Here is a 27266-nt window from a genome sequence, read left to right as displayed (position 1 = left end):
AGGAATATATTATAGATAAAAAGAACTCCCAGCATTCAACTTTTTGGCACTGTTTGGCACTAGGTCCAGTGCTCCTAAAGTATGTGATAACTCCAAACCAGAACAGCAAAAAAAGTTTTGAATGCAGGATTAGCATCTTTATCACTTAATACACTCAGACCAGTTGCTGTTGAAATTTGATTTTTATGGTGACAATACCACTTTAACTAGACTAGTGCTGCGACAAGAGCATGACTGAATGTGCTGAGGAGGGAGTGCATAACTGAGGGTTTAGAAGAACGAGGGAGCACAAGACTAGGGTGCCGGAGAGGGAGAAGCACATAACTGAGGGTGAGGCAGGTAATTTGAGTGCCGTGTAGTGCCTGGTTATTTGGGTGCTGCCACAGTCCACTAGAAAGGGAGGGAGGGCATGACTGAGGGGCTTTAGGAGGAAAAGCATGACATGAGTATGTTGGAGAGTATGTGATGGCACATTAAGAGTGCTGGGGAGAGGACACATTCAACTGCTGAGTGGGGAATGATGGCTGATTGAGATTGCTGGGGGGATAGGGCATGGGAACACTAGGCAGAGTATGGGCTGACTGAGGATGCTAGGGACAGGAGAGGCAGAAAGGGTGGATTGCTGTGTGCGTGACTGAGGGCGCTGGGGAGGCAGCGCGTGCCCGAGGGCGCTGGGGAGGCAGCGCGTGCCCGAGGGCGCTGGGGAGGCAGCGCGTGCCCGAGGGCGCTGGGGAGGCAGCGCGTGCCTGAGGGCGCTGGGGAGGCAGCGCGTGCCTGAGGGCGCTGGGGAGGCAGCGCGTGCCTGAGGGCGCTGGGGAGGCAGCGAGTGCCTGAGGGCGCTGGGGAGGCAGCGAGTGCCTGAGGGCGCTGGGGAGACAGCGCATGCCTGAGGGTGCTGGGGAGGCAGCGTGTGAACTAGTGCTCTTATCCACCAGCAGCGTTTTGCAATTTGGAACACATGACTGAGCTGTTCCCTAACCAGTGAACAACGACATCCAGAAGGAGCACCACAACAGTGAAGTATCAGGGTGCCAAGGTCTGAGTGCCGACACCAATCCAAACGTCAAGTAGGACCGGCACCACTGCAGAAAGTAGTATCAAAGCTCTTTTATTACATCAAACACGGCTCAGCAATGACAGACGCTGTTTCGGGCTATGCCCTTCATCAAACTACAACAGCCTTAGTGAATACACCAGTGAACAAGCCTTTATTGGGGGTGGGTTATTTATCGCCCAGGAGGTGGCGCAGCACTATTTTTTTAAAATTTTTTATTTTTTAAATCATGTAGCGAGCCCAGGGCTCGCTACATGATAGCCGCAGCGCAGCGGCATCCCCCCACCCACTCCGATCGCCTTCGGCGATCAGAGTAAGCAGGAAATCCCGTTCAGAACGGGATTTCCTGCTGGGCTTCCCCGGTCGCCATGGCGACGGGGCGGGATGACGTCATGGACGTCGTGACGTCAGAGGGAGTCCCGATCCACCCCTCAGCGCTGCCTGGCACTGATTGGCCAGGCTGCGCAAGGGGTCGGGGAGGGGGTGGGGGGGTGGGGGGCTGCGCAGCACGGCGAGCGGCGGCGGATCGGCGGCGAGCGGAAGTTACACGCAGCTAGCAAAGTGCTAGCTGCGTGTAACAAAAAAAAATTATGCAAATCGGCCCACCAGGGCCTGAGAAATCCTCCTGCGCGATATACCCCGAGCTCAGCTCGGGATTATCGCTCAGGAGGTTAAAGGCTTGTTCACTGGTGTATTCACTAATGCTGGATACACACGGTGCGTTCGTGCACTCGATTTTCCCGTCGATTCCCGTCGATTCGTTTATTTCCAACATGTCCGATTTGGATTTCGATGGATCGTTAGGTCGATTCGGCATACTTTGCATGCGAATCGACCTAACGATCCATCGAAATCCAAATCGGACATGTTGGAAATAAACGAATCGACGGGAATCGATGGGAAAATCGAGTGCACGAACGCACCGTGTGTATCCAGCATAAGGCTGTTGCAGTTTGATAAAGGGCATAGCCCGAAACAGCGTCTGTCATTGCTGAGCCGTGTTTGATGTAATAAAAGAGCTTTGATACTACTTTCTGCAGTGGTGCCGGTCCTACTTGACGTCTGTTCCCTAACCAGGACATGACTGGTGCATGATTGAAGGTGCTGGAATGATAAGGAATGCATGGCTGAGGCTGCTGGGTAGGGTACAGGAGCATGACTGAGGGTGCTGGGAAGGAGGTGAGTGATGGGGTGGGTGAGAGTACATTCTAGGTGATAGAAGGCGAGTGCCAGGGCAAATTCAGGATGCTAAAGAGAGCAAAAACATATTTTAACGTGCTGAGTAAGGGGGATGATGGCCCGCAGGGGCGTTTCTAGGATCCTGGTAGATCAGGGGCACCAAGGGAGAAACATGTGGAGTGCGTAGCGCGCCGCAGCAACAAAATGGGTGTGGCCATGCAGCAGGAAAGTGGGCGTGGTCATGGGTGGCCAGACCAACAGCCTCCTGTAATGTAGCCTAAAGGCTGGGTTCACACGTGCAATGTGAACAGTTTTGTTCCAGTCCTGTCAGTTTTCTATTTGTCAGGATTAGAACTGATAGAAAAATGATACAAAACTGAGGACACAAAAATAGGACACGAGCAGAAAGATGTAAATTCCAGGACATCTCTAGAATGTCACACTAGAAATTGCAAAACGCAATGCCTACTGATTGCGCATTGCAGTCTTTTGCAATTTGCCATGCTTGCACTTTGCGATTCTCAGTTCAGTGAATGAGAATCGCATCACAATCAGAAAATGCTGCATTCAGCATATTTGCGTTTTTCCCAAATTGCAAGTGCTGCGAGAGTAATCTTATAGGATTAAATTTGTCAGTGATCAGCAAAGTGCAAAACGCTGCCAGAAAGCACTTGAGTGTGAGTGGAGCCTTTTACCATGGAGCCTTTTACCATGATTTCCATACTGAAATTTAAATATAACATTTAGCAGCATTTAATGATAAAATAGCTCATGCAGTAGTGACAAGTTATAAAGATTTTTGGACCAAAGTGGAGATACTGTTTAAACATAAATAAAACCTCTAAAATAGCATATAGGTACCCATTCATCTAGCATTGATGGGCAGATTCGACCAAGAGACAAATCTCTCTCATCAAATCTGATTAAAGAGAGATCTGCAGGCTGCCCACACACTGCAGGCCGATTCCTGAACGATTTCATGCTGAAATCTCTCAGGAACCCGCCTCGCCGCTGTTCCCACAATGTATAAATGTGCATATATATGTGCATTTGTACATTACCTGTCCTGTGCCATGGTGCCGTCTTCTGAATCCGCTGCTCGTCTATCAGCCCTATACACACCGCCGGTGCATAGTACACGCCAGCAGCATGAATCGAGCTAATGGAAGAGTGGCGGATTCATAACAAGGACTGGCACTACAACACAGGACAGGTAATGTATAAATGCACATACACATATGCACATTTATACACTAGGTATCAGGGGTTTCTCCATGTTTGTTGCTTGCCCCGATATCGCTCGGTGTTACTACCATGCACCCAATCGAGAAAGTCGGCCCTGCATCTTGCAGCATGTCCGACCAATACATTCAACCAATCTTAAATTGGGCATACATTTGGCGGCAACAATTTTCATCCAATTCAATTATAATAATGTAATTGGATGGTCGATGGGCCGCCAAGTCGCTAATGTATGACCACCTTAAGACCTTAATAGAAAAAGATAAGCAGCCGCTATAAATAAATTATTAGGATATACAAAGCTAAAGCTAGGACCAGCAGTGAAAGGGTTACCAAAAATATACATGCTGGATGAGCAGACAGAACAATGAGCAGTGAAGGTCAGTTAGAGGCTAAATAATGGAAGGAAAGTGGGTGAGCTGCTTACACTTTATACCTAGCTGACCTCCGTGCAGACTGTCCCTCCTTCCTGAGCTAGTTTTACTAAAGCTGCAGATGACAGGGAGTAATGAGAGAGGAGCCTCTGCCTGCCAATCAATACCAACATGTGGACACTGGGCAGTCAGGTCAGCAGGGGAGGTGAGGGGACATGCTCTGTCTGAAGTATCCTAACCAGAGGCAGCATCAGCACACAGGCGCAGTTTCACACATGCTGTCTCCTGTGTGTGCAGTGAACAGAGCTGGGCAGCTGAGACAGAAGCCATGAAATCACTTGCCTTAATTCACTTTTCACATGTGTCTCCCCAGCGCCCATCTGCTGTTTTAACTCTAGTCCTAGCCGTCTTTATGGGCGGAGATACAGATGCTTGTAGCCTTGCTGCGATCACATGGGGCCAGGCAGCCAGTGCTTCACTCCTCTCACTGGCTGCCTGGCCCCATGTGATACCGAGCAGGCTACGATCATCTGTACCTCCGCCCACCCGCACAGAGTACAGTGAGAGTGAGTACAACCTCTACAGCCATATAAACAGCTGCAGCGCATCTCATCGTTCGGGGCACTGTCAGTGGGCACTCTGCTCCCCCATATCCCAGGCACCTTTCCAAAGATCAGGGGCACTAGCCATGAACCTAAGCCGAGCCCCTAGCAATGCCACTGATGAGGGGGGGGAAGCAGTAGGCAGAAAATATTTTAAAGAGGAGCTGTTAGGCATAGTGTCTCCGAAAAAAAAGACACACATATATATAAGTAGATAAATACTTGTTGTACTTACATAACATATACATTGCACTGTCCATGTTTTGCTTTGCAGTGAGTTATGTATAGTAAATAAAGACATTTCTATTCCTGAGAGGTTCCATTTTAGGATGACTGTGTGTGATGCCAATCCTGATGTCATAGCCTACCTTACTGTTTGCCCTCCTCCTTTTGATTTAGTATGCATTAGCACTCCCTCTTCCCAGCCCTCAGACACTCACAAAGCTATGTAACAGGAAGTGGATTGATTCTCATACATCATCATTGTGCGACTCTGCACAATGATGAGCTTGTTTATGTCTGAGGACAGGATGTCAACAACTGCTAAAGAGGGTGCGTGATTTTTCCCAGCTAACTAAACTCCTGTCTGCATGTACGTTTTTGCAGCAGTGACATAGCCTAAAGACTGCACTTGTTTTCATCCTCCTCTTTATTACACATTACTTTTCATGCACACACTGAATCCTCTTTAGAGGTGTGTGACAGCATGAGCAGTTACTGGCTAACGATAGACAGACCTAACAATGTGTCATGTCACAACTCCTTCGCACATTTATATTGTTGCGGTTTGTCATGGGTGTATCTGTGTAAAATAGCTCCTATGTGAAACACTACAATAGCGCCTGCCTCAAGCAGAGAGCCTCTTTCCATGACCATGTATTTTAATGCTAGCTACACACCATACAATTCTACACACAATACAATTCTTAGGCAGATTTATCAGCCAGATCGATTGTTACCAACATGTTCCATCTAATTTTCAATGGTTTTGCCGTTTGTTTTCCATAGAAGTGAACACAATTTCATTGGAAAAATTGCTTTGAAAAACTTTTTTTTTTAAGTTCAGGTGGAACATGTTGAAAACAATTGAGCAGGCAGGTAAATCTGCCAGGCAATTGTATGGTTTGTACCTAGCTGTCTCTATTACCTGAGTGGCCAGAAAGGCTGCATAGTCTGCTCTGTGTAGGGGAGTGATGGAAGGCAGGATGCTGCATGCACTGTCCTATTCAGATGAAAGGAGAGGGAGTAGGCTGCATCTACTGTCCTTTGGAGAGGGGAAGATAAGCAGGAGGCTGCATGTACTGTACTATGGAGAGTCAGGAGGCTGCATGCACTGTCGTATGGAGAGGGGAGGGAGAGGCAGGAGACTGCATGTAGTGTACTATGAAGAGGGAATGGAGAGGCAGGAGGCTGCATGTACTGTCCTATAGAGGGGGAGGAGAGGTAGGAGGCTGCATGTACTGTCCTATGGAGAGGGGAGGAGAGGCAGGAGGCTGCATGTACTGTCCTATTGGGGGGGGGGGGGGGCAGGAGGCTGCATGTACTGTCCTATTGGGGGGGGGGGGCAGGAGGCTGCATGTACTGTCCTATGGAGAGGGGAGGCTGCATGTACTGTCCTATGGAGAGGGGAGGCTGCATGTACTGTCCTATGGAGAGGGGAGGCAGGAGGCCGCATGTACTGTCCTATGGAAAAGGGAGGCAGGAGGCTGCATGTACTGTCCTATGGAGAGGGGAGGCAGGAGGCTGCATGTACTGTCCTATGGAGAGGGGAGGCAGGAGGCTGCATGTACTGTCCTATGGAGAGGGGAGGCAGGAGGCTGCATGTACTGTCCTATGGAGAGGGGAGGCAGGAGGCTGCATGTACTGTCCTATGGAGAGGGGAGGCAGGAGGCTGCATGTACTGTCCTATGGAGAGGGGAGGCAGGAGGCTGCATGTACTGTCCTATGGAGAGGGGAGGCAGGAGGCTGCATGTACTGTCCTATGGAGAGGAGGCAAGAGGCTGCATGTACTGTCCTGTGGAGAGGGGAGGCTGCATGTGCTGCCCTATGGAGAGGGGAGGCAGGAGGCTGCATGTACTGTACTATGGAGAGGGGTGGAGCGGCAGGAGGCTGCATGTAGTGTCCTACAGAGAGGAGAGGCAGAAGGCTGCATGTGCTGTCCTACGCAGAGGGAAGGAGAGGCAGGAGGTTGCATGTGCTGTCCCACCCAGAGGGAAGGGGAGGCAGGAGGTTCATGTGCTGTCCTACGCAGAGAGGCAGGAGGATGCATGTACTGTCCTATGGAGAGTGGAGGCAGGAGGCTAGATGTGCTGCCTTATGGAGAGGGAAAGAGAGGCAAGAGGCTGCATGTGCTGTCCTATGAAGAGGCAAGAGGCTGCATGTACTGTCCTGTGGAGAGGGGAGGCAGGAGGCTGCATGTACTGTACTATGGAGAGGGGTGGAGCGGCAGGAGGCTGCATGTAGTGTCCTACAGAGAGGAGAGGCAGAAGGCTGCATGTGCTGTCCTACGCAGAGGGAAGGAGAGGCAGGAGGTTGCATGTGCTGTCCCACCCAGAGGGAAGGGGAGGCAGGAGGTTCATGTGCTGTCCTACGCAGAGAGGCAGGAGGATGCATGTACTGTCCTATGGAGAGTGGAGGCAGGAGGCTGGATGTGCTGCCTTATGGAGAGGGAAGGAGAGGGAAGAGGCTGCATGTGCTGTCCTATGAAGAGGCAAGAAGCTGCATGTACTGTCCTGTGGAGAAGGGAGGAGAGGCAGGAGGCTACATGTACTGTCCTATTGAGAGGGTAGGCAGGAGGCTGCATGTACTGTCCTATTGAGAGGGTAGGCAGGAGGCTGCATGTACTGTCCTATGGAGAGGGGAGGCAGGAGGCTGCATGTGCTGTCCTATCCTATGGGGAGAAAAGGCAGGTTGCTGCATGTACTGTACTATGAAGAGGGGAGGAGAGGCAGGAGGCTGCATGTAGTGTTCTATGGAGAATCATATTGTACTCATTTGTACAGGGAATAGTGATTTGACTTTTTTTTTTCTACAATTTTTTTTTCCAAATATCTTGATCTGACATGATGGAACATTCATGGCAGCACATATGCACATTTCCAAAATCTACATATACACGCACTACTGTCGTCTGCTTCTTGGGTCAAAGCTCATTCACTGATGCAAAGCTGTCTTGCAAACCCATGAGGTGCAGGTGTCCATCTTTTCTGAAGGAGGACCTTCAGAGTCACCCGTTGATCTAGAGGCTTCCCTCTGTCAAGTGATGTTTCTCAAATATATATATATATATATATATATATATATATATATATATATATATATATATATATATATATATATATATATATATATATATAGTGGGTTGCAAAAGTATTCGGAAGTTTCCACATTTTGTCATATTACTGCGACAAACATGAATCAATTTTATTGGAATTCTACATGAAAGACCAATACACAGTGGTGTACACATGAGAAGTGGAACGAAAATGATACAGGATTCCAAACATTTTTTACAAATAAATAACTGCAAAGTGGTGTGTGCATAATTATTCGCCCCCTTTGATCTGAGTGAAGTTAGCTGCCTATAGACATTGCCTGATGAGTGCTAATGACTAAATTGAGTGCACCTGTGTGTAATCTAATGTCAGTACAAATACAGCTGCTCTGTGAGGGTCTAAGAGAATATTGGGAGCAACAACACTGTGAAGTCCAAAAAACACACCAGACAGGTCAGGGATCAAGTTATTGAAAATGAATACATGACATGAATGAATGAATACATGACATGAATGAACACAATTTCATTGGAAAAATTGCTTTGAAAAACTTTTTTTTTTAAGTTCAGGTGGAACATGTTGAAAACAATTGAGCAGGCAGGTAAATCTGCCAGGCAATTGTATGGTTTGTACCTAGCTGTCTCTATTACCTGAGTGGCCAGAAAGGCTGCATAGTCTGCTCTGTGTAGGGGAGTGATGGAAGGCAGGATGCTGCATGTACTGTCCTATTCAGATGAAAGGAGATGGAGTAGGCTGCATGTACTGTCCTTTGGAGAGGGGAAGATAAGCAGGAGGCTGCATGTACTGTACTATGGAGAGTCAGGAGGCTGCATGCACTGTCGTATGGAGAGGGGAGGGAGAAGCAGGAGACTGCATGTAGTGTACTATGAAGAGGGAATGGAGAGGCAGGAGGCTGCATGTACTGTCCTATAGAGGGGGAGGAGAGGTAGGAGGCTGCATGTACTGTCCTATGGAGAGGGGAGAAGAGGCAGGAGGCTGCATGTACTGTCCTATTGGGGGGGGGCAGGAGGCTGCATGTACTGTCCTATTGGGGGGGGGGGGGGGGGCAGGAGGCTGCATGTACTGTCCTATGGAGAGCGGAGGCTGCATGTACTGTCCTATGGAGAGCGGAGGCTGCATGTACTGTCCTATGGAGAGGGGAGGCTGCATGTACTGTCCTATGGAGAGGGGAGGCTGCATGTACTGTCCTATGGAGAGGGGAGGCAGGAGGCCGCATGTACTGTCCTATGGAAAAGGGAGGCAGGAGGCTGCATGTACTGTCCTATGGAGAGGGGAGGCAGGAGGCTGCATGTACTGTCCTATGGAGAGGAGAGGCAGGAGGCTGCATGTACTGTCCTATGGAGAGGGGAGGCAGGAGGCTGCATGTACTGTCCTATGGAGAGGGGAGGCAGGAGGCTGCATGTACTGTCCTATGGAGAGGGGAGGCAGGAGGCTGCATGTACTGTCCTATGGAGAGGGGAGGCAGGAGGCTGCATGTACTGTCCTATGGAGAGGGGAGGCAAGAGGCTGCATGTACTGTCCTGTGGAGAGGGGAGGCTGCATGTGCTGCCCTATGGAGAGGGGAGGCAGGAAGCTGCATGTACTGTACTATGGAGAGGGGTGGAGCGGCAGGAGGCTGCATGTAGTGTCCTACAGAGAGGAGAGGCAGAAGGCTGCATGTGCTGTCCTACGCAGAGGGAAGGAGAGGCAGGAGGTTGCATGTGCTGTCCCACCCAGAGGGAAGGGGAGGCAGGAGGTTCATGTGCTGTCCTACGCAGAGAGGCAGGAGGATGCATGTACTGTCCTATGGAGAGTGGAGACAGGAGGCTGGATGTGCTGCCTTATGGAGAGGGAAGGAGAGGCAAGAGGCTGCATGTGCTGTCCTATGAAGAGGCAAGAGGCTGCATGTACTGTCCTGTGGAGAGGGGAGGCTGCATGTGCTGCCCTATGGAGAGGGGAGGCAGGAGGCTGCATGTACTGTACTATGGAGAGGGGTGGAGCGGCAGGAGGCTGCATGTAGTGTCCTACAGAGAGGAGAGGCAGAAGGCTGCATGTGCTGTCCTACGCAGAGGGAAGGAGAGGCAGGAGGTTGCATGTGCTGTCCCACCCAGAGGGAAGGGGAGGCAGGAGGTTCATGTGCTGTCCTACGCAGAGAGGCAGGAGGATGCATGTACTGTCCTATGGAGAGTGGAGGCAGGAGGCTGGATGTGCTGCCTTATGGAGAGGGAAGGAGAGGGAAGAGGCTGCATGTGCTGTCCTATGAAGAGGCAAGAGGCTGCATGTACTGTCCTGTGGAGAAGGGAGGAGAGGCAGGAGGCTACATGTACTGTCCTATTGAGAGGGTAGGCAGGAGGCTGCATGTACTGTCCTATTGAGAGGGTAGGCAGGAGGCTGCATGTACTGTCCTATGGAGAGGGGAGGCAGGAGGCTGCATGTGCTGTCCTATGGAGCGGGGAGGCAGGAGGCTGCATGTGCTGTCCTATCCTATGGGGAGAAAAGGCAGGTTGCTGCATGTACTGTACTATGAAGAGGGGAGGAGAGGCAGGAGGCTGCATGTAGTGTTCTATGGAGAATCATATTGTACTCATTTGTACAGGGAATAGTGATTTGACTTTTTTTTTTCTACAATTTTTTTTTCCAAATATCTTGATCTGACATGATGGAACATTCATGGCAGCACATATGCACATTTCCAAAATCTACATATACACGCACTACTGTCGTCTGCTTCTTGGGTCAAAGCTCATTCACTGATGCAAAGCTGTCTTGCAAACCCATGAGGTGCAGGTGTCCATCTTTTCTGAAGGAGGACCTTCAGAGTCACCCGTTGATCTAGAGGCTTCCCTCTGTCGAGTGATGTTTCTCAAATATATATATATATATATATATATATATATATATAGTGGGTTGCAAAAGTATTCGGAAGTTTCCACATTTTGTCATATTACTGCGACAAACATGAATCAATTTTATTGGAATTCCACATGAAAGACCAATACACAGTGGTGTACACATGAGAAGTGGAACGAAAATGATACAGGATTCCAAACATTTTTTACAAATAAATAACTGCAAAGTGGTGTGTGCATAATTATTCGGCCCCCTTTGATCTGAGTGAAGTTAGCTGCCTATAGACATTGCCTGATGAGTGCTAATGACTAAATTGAGTGCACCTGTGTGTAATCTAATGTCAGTACAAATACAGCTGCTCTGTGAGGGTCTAAGAGAATATTGGGAGCAACAACACTGTGAAGTCCAAAAAACACACCAGACAGGTCAGGGATCAAGTTATTGAAAAATTTAAAGCAGGCTTAGGCTACAAAAAGATTCCAAAGCCTTGAACATCCCACGGAGCACTGTTCAAGCGATCATTTAGAAATGGAAGGAGTATGGCACAACTGTAAACCTACCAAGACAAGGCCATCTACCTAAACTCACAGGCCGAACAAGGAGAGCGCTGATCAGAAATGCAGTCAAGAGGCCCATGGAGATCTACAGCTCAGGTGGGAGACTCTGTCCATGGGACAACTATTAGTCATGCACTGTACAAAGTTGGGCTTTATGGAAGAGTGGCAAGAAGAAAGGCATTGTTAACAGAAAGCATAAGAAATCCCGTTTGCAGTTTTTCACAAGCCATTTGGGGGACACAGCAACCATGTGGAAGAAGGTGCTCTGGTTAGATGGCACCAAATGGAACTTTTTGGCCAAAATGCAAAACGCTATGTGTGGTGGAAAACTAACACTGCACATCACTCTGAACACACCATCCCCACTGTCAAATATGGTGGTGGCAGCATCATGCTCGGGGTGTGCATCTCTTCAGCAGGGACAGGGAAGCTGGTCAGAGTTGAAGGGAAGATGGATGGAGCCAAAGGTAAGTGCCTGGTTTTAAATTTTTGGGAGGTGGGTGCGGATGGCCCACCCCCGGCGCTGGCCACGCTTGGGGGGGTCGTCTGCTTCGCCCAGCCTCCACCTCCGGGGTGTCGCTGTGGTCCCTAGGCAGTGAGAGAGCATGGGGCCCCGCAGCCCCCCCGGTTGTATGGGGGCATTAGGAAGCCTACCCGTGGCGCTCCTGGATAGTGCTATAAAGCATGAACTAATTCCCGCAGGGCAACCGCTTCGCGGTATTGGTTTTTGACCCTGCAAAGTTTGGCATGCGAAAGCAGATGCATTTCTGCGTGAGCATGTCTCATGGTAAGCCTTTTTAGCCAGATTTGCACAGCCAGACTTGAAAGGGTTAAGCTTGATGTTGAGCACGCATACATTTTCTTCTGATTAAGCTATTTGCAATTCTGTCCTTTGGAGGCAGGTGGTGGACGGCTTGCTCCAGTAGTGGGCTGTCTGTGCCTGTCCTCCCCCCCCCCCTTCTGGAGAGATGTGTGTGAGCCAGCCCTGAGCTTCACAGCTCGGGGTGACCCATGTGTCACTCCTGTTCCATGCAGTGCCCCGAGTCGATGCGCAGTAGCAGAACGCAATGGACGTTAAGGTAAGTGCCTGGTTTTAAATTTTTGGGAGGTGGGTGCGGATGCCCCCCCCCCCCCCCGGCGCTGGCCACGCTTGGGGGGGTCGTCTGCTTCGCCCAGCCTCCACCTCCGGGGTGTCGCTGTGGTCCCTAGGCAGTGAGAGAGCCTGGGGCCCGCAGCCCCCCCGGTTGTATGGGGGCATTGGGAAGCCTCCCCGTGGCGCTCCTGGATAGTGCTATAAAGCATGAACTAATTCCCGCAGGGCAACCGCTTCGCGGTATTGGTTTTTGACCCTGCAAAGTTTGGCATGCGAAAGCAGATGCATTTCTGCGTGAGCATGTCTCATGGTAAGCCATTTTAGCCAGATTTGCACAGCCAGACTTGAAAGGGTTAAGCTTGATGTTGAGCACGCATACATTTTCTTCTGATTAAGCTACATATTATTTGATATTATTGTAATCTGTATCTTACTAGGTGAAATGTAAACAGAAATTGAGCTTGTCGAAGAAATGGCTTCTATGAGCAACTCCGAACCTTCGATAACTATGAATATTAAACATTTTATTTTTAGTCTTGTTGTATTACACTTCATCAGTACTAATGTATTTATCTGTTAAAGCGGACCCAATTAAAACTTTTTTTTTTAAATTCAAAATATTTAGTTGCACCACTCTGACACATACAAAGATAAACACTCCTTCAAGCCTATGAGCATTTCAGTGCATGCTTTTCACCCTCCTCTTTGCATAACTAGAGTTATACAGGTGGCAGCCATTAGCAATTCCTCCTTTGCTGGACACCACCGACTCCACCAGTTTGCCGGATTCTGTCTTGGCAATATGAATGGAAGGGAGGGGTTCCTCCAATAAATGTAAAATATTTAATATTTGTCATCATGCAAATGAAAAAAGGCTTCTATTTATTATTATAATATAGAAAATAGATTTTATTTCTGAAATCTTGTATTTTTAATTTGGGTCCACTTTAATTTCAAGGTCGTAGAGTACTCTTTGGGTACGGATACATATAGTACTTTTTCCAGTGAGTTATCAGCAGTGGTGGCTTCAATAGAGGTAATGCTTACTCTTAATTTTGTATATTTTGTGTGTGCTCTTTATAACTGGTAGGTACATACAACTTATAACTTATAACTGGTAGGGCAAGTTCACATCTAGGGTGCTTCAGAGGACTTTTATGCGACCGGCAAATTTTGAAATCGCCTATAATAGCACTTGTGCAATGAATCTCTAGGAGAGTGTTCTCATATGAGCGGTTCTGTTCAGATCCACTGATTAAAAAATGCTGCCTCACCATTTTGTGAGTGATTCAGGTCAGTGCAAGGTATAGGGAAATCGGCACGTGCTTGAAAAAGCACTTGTACATGGCACTTTTAAGAATAAATACATGACTTTTTTTTTTCCCATCAGATGTCAAAGTGAAAAGCAAGTAGGTTTTTAATAGTGCTTTAAATAAATCGCGAGCTTACAGAGGACGCCAGAAATTATAAAAACAAAACTCAGTTGGAAGCAAAGACGAATCTACGATGTGAACCAGGCCTTTGGCCTTGTTCACACAACAAGAGGTAGTAATTGTAAAAAGCTGTATCTAATGCAATGAAATGGGGAATTTCTACAAAACCACATCACTAGAGTCAGAACACACACAGGATAACATTGACAGCGCAGCTCATGTAGTTCATCAAACCTTGGAGCCATCAAAAACCTTTCCTCTCCCTCGCTGAGTCTCTAGTGTTGATTTCTGCTATTTTCTTCATTCGCAGAAGCCAGCACTACAGCTGTGGTGAAAGAGTACCGGTTTGTGATCGCCACAAGCTTAGATGGATTAGTCGAGTTACACTTAATATCTTAATTATACACAACACATGGGCAGAGAAGGATACTTGAGCATCTATCCATTTCTTTATTGAGTGAAAAAGATAGGGGAGGCCGTCATTGCTGCAAAGCTAACCTGGGTGCCTTGTGTAAACTTAATTTTGTGGGGCTCTCTTGGCTGCCAGACACAAAATTGCATTTCTTTTAAAGTTCCAACAACTCAGAAGACAAATAAGTATGTACAGGGCCGGATTTGTATCTCTTAGTGCCCTAGGCCAACTGTCAAAAACCGCACCCACCCCCCCCCACCCCCCCACACACACTTGCGCAAAATATTACAGCCCCCCCCCCCCATACTTGCCGCCCAGGCTTGTAATGGTAATCTGGCATCTTAGGTCCTCCAGCTCTGCATACATACGTGTACCAGCCATTAGACAGTGGTAAAGATTAGATTGTGAGCTCCTCTGAAGACAGTCAGTGACATGACTATGTGCTCTGTAAAGTGCTGCAGAAGATGTCAGTGCTATATAAATACATAATAATAATATGGTAGGACATTACACTATGACTATGGTAGGATTAGATTGTGAGCTCCTCTGAGGACAGTCGGTGACATGACTATGTACTATGTAAAGTGGTGCAGGAGATATCAGTGCTATATAAATACATAATAATAATATGGTAGGACATTAGACTGTGACTATGGTAGGATTAGATTGTGAGCTCCTCTGAGGACAGTCAGTGACATGACTATGTACTCTGTAAAGTGGTGCAGGAGATATCAGTGCTATATAAATACATAATAATAATATGGTAGGACATTAGACTGTGACTATGGTAGGATTAGATTGTGAGCTCCTCTGAGGACAATCAACGGCATGACTGCAAAGGGCTACGTAAGATGTCAACACTATTACATGTCAGTGTGGGCCGTCTGCACCTGTGCAGTAGCATGGATACAGTCAGGCTCAGCTTTATATGCCTGTGCTTGAGTGGTTTTGATACTGCGGAGATGCAGTGCGGCTGCACTTTGAGGCCTCGTTCAAACTATATGCGCTGCTGTGCATATTTCAGCAGCGCATATGGTTTGCGATCAACAAGAACATCAGAAGTGCATAGACAGCACTTCTGACATTCAGACTATGGATGCTGCGCAGCAGTGCGATGTGCTATTGCTGATCCCATTCACAGTAATGAATGGGATCAGCAGCACAAAGCACGGCAACGCAGATGGCGTGCAAATCGCGTGCGCTTTTGTTCCGAACGCACAGCCATCTGCGTTGCCTAATGTGAACGATGCCTGAGGGTCTGAGCGCTGGATCGGAGTGGCACCGGAGGACAAGAAAAGCCTCTTTAGGTTCTAGAGGCTTCCTCCTCCCAATGTAAGTATCCAAATGTGTCCAAGCCTCAAAGGTTTGGTCTAAAGGCTTTTGGGTTTAATGCTGGCTACACACGGTGTGTTTCCGCCGATTCGATTATTTCCGAACATTTCTGAGCGCATTTCGATGATTTTTAGGTCGATTGCAATGTAAAGTATGGCAAATTGACCTAACGATCCATCGAAACGCGAATCGGACATGACAGAAATAAACGAATCGACGGGAATCGAGCGGTGCATCGAGTGCGGGAACGCACCGTGTGTATCCAGCATTAGAGAGAGGGAGAGGAGAAGATAGGGGAGAACAAAAGAATGGAGAAAAGGAGGTGAAGGGCAATTTAGGGGAGGAGAGGGCAGAGAGAATGCGAGAAGGGAGAATTATAAAGAGTACAAGTGAGGGGACAATTATGGCAAAAAAGAGGATAGCAAAGGACAGGAGGAGAGAGATAGGAAAAGAGTGACACAAACTGGAGGAAAGGAGAGAGAGTGGTAGAGAGGCAGGGAGTGGGGGGAGGGGGCAAAAGACAGAGTGGAGGGGGGATATCAGGGCAGTGTCCCAGCCTTTGCTGTTTCCTTCTCCCCCAAATACAAAATTGAAAGGAAAAGGGAGACAGAGGAAGGAAGAGGAGCAAATGAGAAGGAAAGGATAGAGATGGGGAAGGAAGGAAAAGAGGTAGCTAGAGCAAAAGATAGGACAGGAAAAGAGAGTAAGAAAAGTGCAGAAGAAAGGAGATGTTTCTCAGGGAGACAGAATAGGCAATCCAATAACCAGGCTGAGAGGAATCATTCAGCTGCAGCTGCCAAGTGAGCTTATCTACAGACATTGTATTGCAGCTGTTTGTTTACTTACTCATCCCAGCCTGGTCTTCTGATTTGAAGTGTGACAGGTCCTCCATGCTCTGTCCCCATAGCTCCAAAGACACTGATCCCTAGGTGGTCGTTTGTATTCTAATGCTAATTGATTAATTGATCTCATTAATGGAGATAAGCAGGAGAGAGCCATGGACAGCATTTCCCAGAGGAGAGGAAGTACAGGATCTTTGATCTTCGCGCCGCTCTGTACTGAAGGCAAGGGGGCGGAGTCAGTGTTGTTTGTAAACACACCAGTGTCTCTTCCGTACATCTGCACCCACCATCTTATTGAAGTTCAAACTGCAGGGAAAGTCAGGCAGCCGCTTTATTGGGGACTACGGATACAAAGCTGCCTGTTTGTAGTCAGTGTCTCTTTGTCCCCAAACCAGTCGTCGCACACGGAACAGACTTTGTCCGTGCGGTCTGCAGATATGTGTTGGGAGGGGGAGTGTTGTAATAACGGAGGGGGAGAGCCCAGCGAGCAGAGAGGAGTCAAGGGGAGAAAGTGCAGGCTGCAAATGGCGGCCAGGTGGGCCATAGGCAGCACGAATGAACGGAGGGTCATCTGCTCTGCTGCTCACACTTTCTGCCCCTCAGCCGCCCCAAGCAGAGCTGAATTTCTGGCGCCCTAGGCCATGGCCTATGTGGCCTAGCCAGAAATCCGGCCCTGAGTATGTAATGTTACCGGGGAGTGTAGCGGAAGCAAGGCGATCCGTCATTTGCCTCTCCATGCGCCTAAAAGTAGCCATACACTGGTCGATTTGCCATCAGATCGACCAACAATAGATCCCTCTCGGATCGAATCTGATCATAGTTACATAGTTACATAGTTACATAGTTACTTTGGTTGAAAAAAGACATACGTCCATCGAGTTCAACCAGTACAAAGTACAACTCCAGCCTGCTCCCTCACATATCCCTGTTGATCCAGAGGAAGGCGAAAAAACCCTTACGAGGTAAAAATTCCTTCCCGACTCCAGATGGCAATCAGATAAAATCCCTGGATTAACATCATTGGCATTACCTAGTAATTGTAGCCATGGATGTCATTCAACGCAAGGAAAGCATCTAAGCCCCCTTTAAATGCAGGTATAGAGTTTGCCATAACGACTTCCTGTGGCAATGCATTCCACATCTTAATCACTCTTACTGTAAAGAACCCTTTCCTAAATAAATGGCTAAAACGTTTTTCCTCCATGCGCAGATCATGTCCTCTAGTCCTTTGAGAAGGCCTAGGGACAAAAAGCTCATCCGCCAAGCTATTATATTGCCCTCTGATGTATTTATACATGTTAATTAGATCTCCTCTAAGGCGTCTTTTCTCTAGACTAAATAAACCCAGTTTATCTAACCTTTCTTGGTAAGTGAGACCTTCCATCCCACGTATCAATTTTGTTGCTCGTCTCTGCACCTGCTCTAAAACTGCAATATCTTTTTTGTAATGTGGTGCCCAGAACTGAATTCCATATTCCAGATGTGGCCTTACTAGAGAGTTAAACAGGGGCAATATTATGCTAGCATCTCGAGTTTTTATTTCCCTTTTAATGCATCCCAAAATTTTGTTAGCTTTAGCTGCAGCGGCTTGGCATTGAGTACGATTATTTAACTTGTTGTCGATGAGTACTCCTAAGTCCTTCTCCAAGTTTGATGTCCCCAACTGTATCCCATTTATTTTGTATGGTGTTAGACCATTGGTACGACCAAAATGCATGACTTTACATTTGTCAACATTGAATTTCATCTGCCATGTATGTGCCCATATAGCCATCCTATCCAGATCCTGTTGCAATATAACACTATCTTCCTCAGAGTTGATGATTCTGCACAATTTTGTATCATCTGCAAAAATAGCAACATTGCTCACTACTGTATCCACTAGGTCATTAATAAATAAATTGAAGAGCACTGGACCCAGTACAGACCCCTGTGGGACCCCACTGCTAACAGTCTCCCATTTTGAGTATGATCCATTGACCACAACTCTTTGTTTTCTGTCCATTAGCCAGTTCCCTATCCAAGCACACAGACTCTTCCCCAGTCCTTGCATCCTCATCTTTTGCACCAGACTTTTGTGGGGAACAGTGTCGAATGCCTTAGCAAAGTCTAAGTATATCACATCTACAGCATTCCCAGCATTGATCAGAGAGGGATCTTATGGCTGCCTTTACTGCAAACAGATTGTGAACCGATTTCAGCCTGAAACCGTTCACAATCTGTGGTGGTGGTGCCGCCACCGCCGCCGGCAGGAAGTTTAAACAGTAGAGCGCCCTCTACTGTTTAAACTTCCTGCCAGGCAGGAAGAAGTGAAGCATGCCGGAGACCAAACCAGAGCGGAGAAGACAGCGGAGACCTGGGGAGTCGCGCCGGCGGAGCAGGTAATGTATTGCTGCTCTATTGCGTTGGTCATCGGGCACTCGAACGCCACTAGCGTCGCGCTCCCTACCCACAGGCGATCAACGCTAATTTCCCGCACAGAGCGATCGACAGGATCGATCTATTTCGGGACGAAATAGATCGAAATTTAGTGTGTAGCGTGAACGATGTGACAGCAGATTCGATCCCAGTGATCGAATCTGCTGTCGATCGTCGGGGAATCGGCCTAGTGTATGGCCAGCTTAACTGCCCAGCGTCAACATGACGTACTACAATACTTGTGGGGGTGTGATCAGGAGACACATGACTACAATACAGAGAGTGTCCACATCCACGCTGGTGTCTACTTCAAAGGGTGTGTGTAAGTAGTTGACTCACAGTACCCCGCATATAAGATACTGGCAATTTTATTTTTCTATTGTTTGTGTTGATAAGAAGGGTGTCCTGCATGCAGATAAAAAATGGTACCCTTCACTCAATGCAGATGAACATCTGGCAGCACTTCGTTATCTACATTTGATGTGTATCAAACAAGCATATTAATGTTGAACCAAGGAATACAACATGATATGCTTTATTAGTCAATGTGACTTTGTAATGGTCATTTCCCATTTAAGAACGTATGGATTCTGTTTTCAGAAGCTGTGTAAGACATACAAAGAATTAGTTATATTTTCAGCACAAAAGTTCATCTCAAAAGTCCTGTGCAATGTTAATTTTTTTGTTTTTCCAAAGGATCAAGAGCAAGAGGCTGACTCTCCAGACTGTTCATCCTCAAAATCCACCAGGAAGCTAGGAGTAATGCTGGGAATACACGGTTCGTTTTTGCCTTCGTTTAAACCTTCGTTTCGATTGTGCCTTTTGTCCTTTTCGATCCCGAAATAATCGATCATACGGTTAATATCACCACCCACGGTTTCGTTTTTTTTTTCCGATTCTGATGGTTTCGTTTTTCCAATGATCGAAGGCTGCAAAGAAACGAAACGAAAATCCCTTTTTACAGGGACTGACTAGCATAAACGAATATATAATCGATCTGAACAGCCATCAAGCCTACCAATGGCTCGATTAGATGGATAAAGAGAGATAATATCAAACATGTTCGATCACTAGTCGTTCGGTTTTGGGGTCTATTAATCGAAACTATAATGAGATAATGACTATTTTCACATACGTTTTCAACACTCGATTCGTTTACCGAACGAATCGAAGGCTAAAACGAAGGCAAAAACGCAACGTGTATTCCCAGCATTAGTGTTTTTGTTTTATGTTTACCTTATCCGATGTGATAAATACCTCGGGAGGGGGGGGGGGGTGTGTTGGCAGCGCCCACCTGCAGCCTTGTCTTTTCTTTAGTGCGCAGGCATCTCAGTGGCTGCGCAATTATTCTTTGTGCAGCCAGACATTCCCCTGTGCTCTGTGCTCCCTCCTTGATTCCCTGTGCTGTCTGCGCTCCCCCTCCCCTTCGTCCCTACCTACATAGTCTGGATCCCATGCAGAAACTCTGCCCGAAACATGTTTCAAAAGCAGAATTTGTCCCCTATTCCCTGCAAGACTACATCACCCCCGCCCATCCTTTTTTTGTTTTTGCTTTTTATTAGTATGGTGCCACTCTAATTCTTTCTTTTTACTTGCTTCCATTTCCCCATGTACTGCTGAATTCACAGAAATCGGTATGGTGACACGGCATCCAACCACCTTGCTGCACTAACTATGCACAGTGCAAGTTATAGAATACCTACCTGCGGCATCCCATTGCTTCGTGTTCCCTACATTGTCCATACACGTGCACCTAATGATGTTGTCTAGTAAGGTCACTTGTGTCGTGTGATGTCACATGCACCCACGTTAGTAGGCAACCAGCACGTATGTAGACAGCGCAGGGACTGCGGAGTACATGGAGGCCCCTGGACACGTAATGTATAGCTTGCACTGTCTTGGGGTGGGAGGGAGAGAACACATTTTACATTAGTATGTACACAGCGGGGGGAGGGGGGTTTTGTATCGTGCGTTACTTGCCCCGATAACGAAGGCCGTTAGGACCGAGAAACTGATCGAGCAAGTCAGACCTACATCAAACAGCATGTCCAAATGATTATTATGACCGATTGTTGTTAGAAAATTGATTAGCATTCTTGAATGGGCATGCAATAGGCAGCAACAATGTTCATCTGATTCAGGTCATAATGATATAATAAGATAGTCGATTGCCTGCCAAGTCGCCCAATGTATGTTCACCTTTACTGTAATGAAGTAATTGTAACGATTGTGGAACTTTCCCCGTGATCAGCGCACAACGCGTGCGCTGACACGGCGGAAATCCTCCACAAGCGTATAATTTGCAGGAACCCAGCAAAAGGTGCTACGCACCCGTAGAGGGAAAATTCCTGTCGGCAGATGGCGCTGGGGAGTGCAGAGGAACCAATCCTCTGTACCTCCACAAATGCCAGACAGGAATTGTACGAAACGCAGAACGCAATCGCAAGAGAGGCGATTGCGAATGAGAATGAGCAAAGGGACAGGTTGTATGTGTGTGTGCCAATCCAGTCGCCACCCCGCAACCGCATACACACAACAGCAGATATGAAATAGGAACGCGATCGCGAGAGGTGCGATCACCAGACGAGACACAAGGCAGATCAGAACAGAATACGAGGTTAGCAAAGGCACAGCAAATAATACAATGAGGAGATACGGAAAATAACAAATGCTAGATAACCGCGAACACCGCACTCATTCGCAACAGTGCACGCGGTTATGCGCGGTCTCCACGTGATAAGCACAATAGAGACAAGCACGCCTAACTAACCATTTACAGACAAACATGAAACAGAGGATGCGAGCGCTTGCTTAACGGTTACCTCACCGAGCCTCCAGCAAGCGTAGCAGACAGACACACGAAAACAGGGACAAGCGAGAGATAGGATCCACAGCACTAGCGAAAAGTGGCTAGCGCGATCCAAGTACAGAGTAGCAGAACAGAAGGATCCCCAGCGCTAGCGAAAAGTGGCTAGCGCGATCCCAGAAGACAGAACAGAAGGATCCCCAGCGCTAGCAAAAAGTAGCTAGTGCGATCCCAGGAGACAGAACAGAAGAGATAGCTGGTAGCAACCGCTGCACCAGCTATACTCCAAGAACAGAGTACAGAACCATTTCCTGTCAACCACCATAGGGACAGGACAATGGCAAACAGGCAGGACAAGACAGAACAGGCAATACAGATAATACAATCCTAACAGCACTAGGGAAATCTGCCTAGCGCAGACTTAGGAATTACTCTAAGCTGATGTTCAAACAGAGAGCAAGGCTGACACCCCACCAGGAGTGTTACATAGGACGAAATCCTTATGAACAGCGAAGCATTGTGGGAAAGACATAGTACTTATAGTACACGCCTCCAATGAATGTGGCCAGGCAATTTGCATGACAACGTATGCAAATTCCTCTGCAAGCACAAGCTGCAAAACTGACAGAAGCTCTTCTTTCCAGAGTCCTGCAACATGCAAACCTACACAATGGTCAAAAGGCTGGCTGCCTGCACAGGCAGCTGAGCAAATCATCACAGTAATCAGTTGAGAATGGCACTAGTCGGAAACAGCTAAGTAGATAAACGGTCACTTATCTTTAGGTGAGAATACCACTTTAGCTTCTGGGGCAGCAGAAAGCATAGAGTAACCAGATGCATGACGTTTGTGAAACCATTTATAGTAAAATCAGACTAGCAAATACAAAATATATTTGTTGTAGTTCGGACTATTCATTTTTTTTCACCAAACAGATTGACCAGTTCATGCAAAGGTTTTGGAAGCAATACCCAGACGTCAAAGATGATCCGAGCTGGTACCCAAGGTCATCCAATGTCAGTCCCGCAAATCGAAGACCTGCAACAACTTATTGACACACTGCAACAACCCGAAAAAAAGGTCTTTTGACTGGTGTGAGTGTAGGAACTGCACACCAATGAATACTTCAACAGAAGAGGTTTACTGTAACCAAATTGAGGAGGTGTGTGGCAAAATAAAGGACGGAAACACATGCGTCACTCAAGTGGACTGCTTCAGAAATATGTTTCTAAACGAGGAATATGTGGAAACTAATTTCCGTTCTAATCCGAACGTTACGGAACACCGAGACGATCGTCTGTACAACAGGTTACAACTTGTTACTTTATGAGCGTTTCTTTTCTAGATGTTGTTGTGTGTACTTTTATAAATTTTCATGCGGTACAATTTTCCCTCAGATGAGATTTATAACACAATCTATTTAGGTAATTTCTGACAGGTCCAATTGGATTGGGAGCGGTGTAGAAATTTTTTTTAGGCACTTATCAATGCAAACCTTTACTCAAATAGATCTGAAAGGATTGGGATGGCTACATATGATGCAATTTCTTCTAAGATCTGTCTATCTTATGGAAAATTGTACCGTGTACATGAGGCTAGAGTGTTCATCAATCTGTTGATCTATCGCACATTGATGTAAAGGACAATGGATACATTCAAACCATCAAAATAGTGTATATTGCATGAAACAGCATGAGGTGATCTACAAGCTGCAAATTGGAGTTTAAATCATCTTTTACAATAACCATATACCATCTTTTCAACATAATCTCTACTCTAATAGTCACTTATTTCGAGGTGATTAAAAAAATAAATAAATAAAAATTCAAAAAGTCACCATGATTCATTTATAGTGCAGAGACATTTTATGGACTCTAGGCCCCCTCCCCAATTGTTTCCAAACTACAAACGGATATGCCACATTAATCCATTCTACCCAAGCACCTAATATACACTGCAATGCACAAACTCAAAAAATACTGCATCTGTTGCTGACTGTATGCTCCACTGTGTCCATTTTATATACACATATTCATCTTCTCCCCTTCTCCAGCTAAAACATTGTTACTGCGGTCTGACATCATACAGTTCTGATTCCACTATACTTTTTGGTGTTTTCCATCTCTAGTAGTGGTCTTTGAATGTTACCTATGTTGTGCACGTCATGTCATGCGGGAACGTGCATCTCTGTTGATTTAGCACCAAACTACTTATGCTGAAGTACACAAACCAGGAACTATGCAGGGAAGACAGCTGTACAGCAACCGGTTGCTCTACTGTAATGTTTGGTCTGCTGCACTGAAGCGCCGCATATTGAAACTTGTAAAGCTATCCATTCAACCATATGTACTTGCATCAGCAAGCAACATAAACCTTTGTAAACATACACAAAACATAATCAAGATAACCACACCAAATGTAACTAGTATCTATAGACCCTTTACAGTATTAGGTCATATTTCATACAGTGAATTTAACATGTATTTAGTTCCTTTGTGCCTCTTTTGTTCCTTCTGTGTCATGTCCACCTGTGCCTCTTTACCCGTTGTCATGTGTAGTCACTTACATTTTTGTACCACATCAAAAATTGATTACCTAATCAGTTTTAATATAATACGCTGTGTACTTTTTTTTTCCAGAAAACTGAGAAAAACAGCCTACCGGTCCTTCACTTGTTGGGTTTATGGGTATCTAGGAAAAAACAATGTAGACCCATTCCATCTTGTGCCATGAAAAAGATCTGTGATGCTTTTCCTGACCCTCTTCATCTCTACACTGGATTCCTTTTCCCAGAGGATTACAATGCAGCAGAGATGATTGATTTGTAATTAAACAGTATGATCTTGGAATTGGTTTAGTACAAAAAAATGGGCTTAGTAAACTAACTCCCTCATTGCAAGGAACAGGACAGGCAGAAAGTGTAGGCTGATAAAGTGTAATGACGAGTGAGTAGGCCCGTCGGGCTCCTTTGTACCTTATCACTGATGCAGGAATGGACAGCACTACCATTTCCTCAACACTTCTTGCTCCCGCCTCCCTTTTATTTCTCTGGCTTGTGTGGTGGTGGGGCTAGTACAGTGCTTTTGCCAATTGGTTCTCTCACCCCGGGGGTGGGAGTCTCTCACTTAGCTTCACACAGGGGGGTGACTTTTAAATGCCTGAGTCCTGGATCATAGACATTGTGCAGGATGAAAAAGAAGCGCCCCTCCCCGGAAGATGCGGAGGTTATAGTCAAGTCAATGGATGCCTGGGTGAGTACGATCTCTCTTCTTGTTGCACAGACGATTGCCACCGCAACCAACCCCGTATCCACAAGCAACAAGTCTTGGCTTGTTGACTTCATCAAGCCGGGACCTAGTGTAAATATATTGCAATACGAAGCTAGCTGCTTTACTAGGCGGAGCTGCTTGTCTCTTGAGGAGAGGTGAGAACATGCTTACCCATGATGCTCCCTGCTGCCAATCTCTGCATGTGGGTGGGAGGGGTCCAGTAGAGCATCAGGGATGCCTAAAGCAACACCAATCAGGATTGGGAATTCAGACATAAACAGCTCCAACTTTGTGCGCAGCCTTGGCGTACTAATCGATGGGGAATTGAATTTCAGAAACCAAATTTCATCTGTAGTTAAATCCTCCTTCTTTCATCTGAAGAACATTGCAAAGATTAAACATCTGATTCCCCCAGAGGATCTTCCAACCCTAGTCCACGCCTTCATCACATCACGTCTGGACTACTGCAATGCCCTTTATGTTGGCCTCCCCAAAAAGGACCTGCGCCGCCTGCAATTAGTGCAGAATTCTGCTGCCAGATTGCTAACAAACCAGCCTCGCCACTGTCATATTACACCGATCCTTCGCTCACTGCACTGGCTACCAGTAGAATGGAGAATACTCTTCAAGATTGGACTGCTGACATTCAAATCCCTGCACAGTCTAGGCCCTGGATACATGAAGGAGTTGCTGAAGCTGCACCACACCTCTCACAACCTCAGATCAGCAAGTTCTATAAACTTGGTCACTCCCAGAGTGCACCTCAAAAAATCTGGAGATAGAGCCTTCTGCCATGCTGCCCCTACTCTCTGGAACTCCCTACCACACCCAGTAAAGACAGCACCATCCCTGGAGCTATTCAAATCCAGACTGAAAAGCCACCTGTTTAGCCTGGCATTTCCAGATTTATAAAATTTCTTCCTCTGTACCACGATGGTCTGAGCCATGCTTATGCGCTTTGAGTCCCACGGGAGAAAAGCGCTTTACAAATGTTATTTGTTGTTGTTGTTGTCTAATTGATAACGAAGAGATGGGACCACCGGGGAAACTTATTTTAAGGTCACCAGGGAGTTCCGTGTTTTTGTGGTATTTATCAATTTGCTATTAATGTTTGTCATGAACTATTTTACTTTCTGCTGGTTTTTAATAATTGATGTAGGTTAAATACAAGTAGTTTGATGTAATTTTAATGAGAATAAATACAAGTATTACTCACAAGAAATGTTACAAATGGGGAGCCTTTTTATTAAATGATCATATAGCTTTGTGACATTTTAACAAATTTAAACAATTTTGTGCTATTATGTCTTGCTATGCTTTATGTATACTTTGCAATCATAAAAACTTTGAGGCCAAGTTCACAGTGGGACGTTAAAGTCGCACGTTAAAACAGCATTTAACGCAGAATAACTCACCGCAATGAAAAATCAATACCCCATTCACAGTGCACACGTTGCATTGGTGTCTAACGCTGCACGTTAAATAAGGCTACTTTCCCACCAGAACGTTGCGTTTTAGGGGACGTTATGGTTGCATAACGTGCCCCTAACCTGCCTGGTGGTGTTGGATGTGGACGTCAGACTGAGCCGCGTTGTGCAGCTAACTCTGGTGTCCGTGATGCTGTGATGCCAATCGCCGCACAGAGCGGCCGCTCCAGGAAGTAAACACTGCACGTCATACCGTGCAATGAATATTAATTAGCCATGTGGCTGGCTGAGGAGGAGGAGGGGAGACCTCCTCCTCCAACACTACTGAGCATGTGCAAACAGCCTAACGCGGCTTAGCCGCTTATAGCGTACAGCATGCAGCACTTTAACTTGACGTGCTGCGTTACAATGTAACGCAATGTGGGAACTGTGAACAGCCCATTGACTTTTCATTACTGTGCGGTGGGCTGCGTTACAGGCTGCACTAACGTGCGCCTGTAACATCTAACTGTGAAAGCAGCCTAAAAGTACTGCATGCTGTGCGTTATACACGTTATTAGCTGCGTTGGACTGTTTGCACATGCTCAGTAATGACTTGGAAGCATACTTTTCATTGTCTGTATTTTTTACTGTATCTGCTGTATGTGACGGTAACGCTGCGTTGCAACTTTTTGGGCGCGTTGCAAGTTTGCGGTGCGACTTTAACGTCACATCAAAACGCAACGGCCCACTGTGAATCTAGCGTGAAAGCAAACTTTGCCTCTTAAAGCGGATCCGAGATGAAAAACTAACTATAACAAGTAACTTGTCTATATATCTTATCTAAAGTTTAGATAGTTTACACAGCAAATCTAGCTGCAAACAGCTTTAATAGAAAATGATTATTTCTTCCTGTGATACAATGACAGCAGCCATCAGTGGCGTAGCTAAGGAGCTGTTGGCCCTGATGCAAGTTTTACATTGGGGCCCCCCAAGCACTCTATACATAACAATTGATACGGTGCACCAAAACCTGACAATGGCAACTACAGTGTCAGAGGTGCAAGAAGGGGATGGGGGACAGTTTGGTAATGATTACTATTATTAAAAGCATCTATAGAAGT

At 46.7% G+C, this 27266-nt stretch overlaps 1 protein-coding gene and 1 long non-coding RNA gene across 6 annotated transcripts in view; one reads left to right on the top strand and one right to left on the bottom strand.

The window, feature by feature from the left end:
- The window catches only part of DHRS7B (dehydrogenase/reductase 7B), a 184679-nt gene that overhangs the window by 76078 nt on the left and 81335 nt on the right, over positions 1 to 27266 (bottom strand). Inside the window, exon 1 of one of the 5 annotated variants that reach the window (XM_068244899.1) lies at positions 4820 to 4916. The exons of 1 other annotated variant lie outside the window; for it this stretch is intronic. In XM_068244899.1, the coding sequence (XP_068101000.1) occupies positions 4820 to 4857 (38 nt within the window). In that variant the 5' untranslated portion in view covers positions 4858 to 4916. 3 more of the 5 variants (XM_068244900.1, XM_068244903.1, XM_068244898.1) reach the window with 3 other exon arrangements.
- On the top strand, positions 4348 to 25967 carry LOC137524719 (uncharacterized). The gene is made up of 3 exons (XR_011022767.1): positions 4348 to 4415; positions 22403 to 22775; positions 24107 to 25967. It is a non-coding gene; the product is annotated as an uncharacterized lncRNA (long non-coding RNA).

This window comes from Hyperolius riggenbachi, chromosome 7, assembly GCF_040937935.1.
Source record: "Hyperolius riggenbachi isolate aHypRig1 chromosome 7, aHypRig1.pri, whole genome shotgun sequence".
Lineage (NCBI taxonomy): Eukaryota > Metazoa > Chordata > Amphibia > Anura > Hyperoliidae > Hyperolius > Hyperolius riggenbachi.
This window is presented reverse-complemented; position numbering and strand designations above follow the sequence as displayed.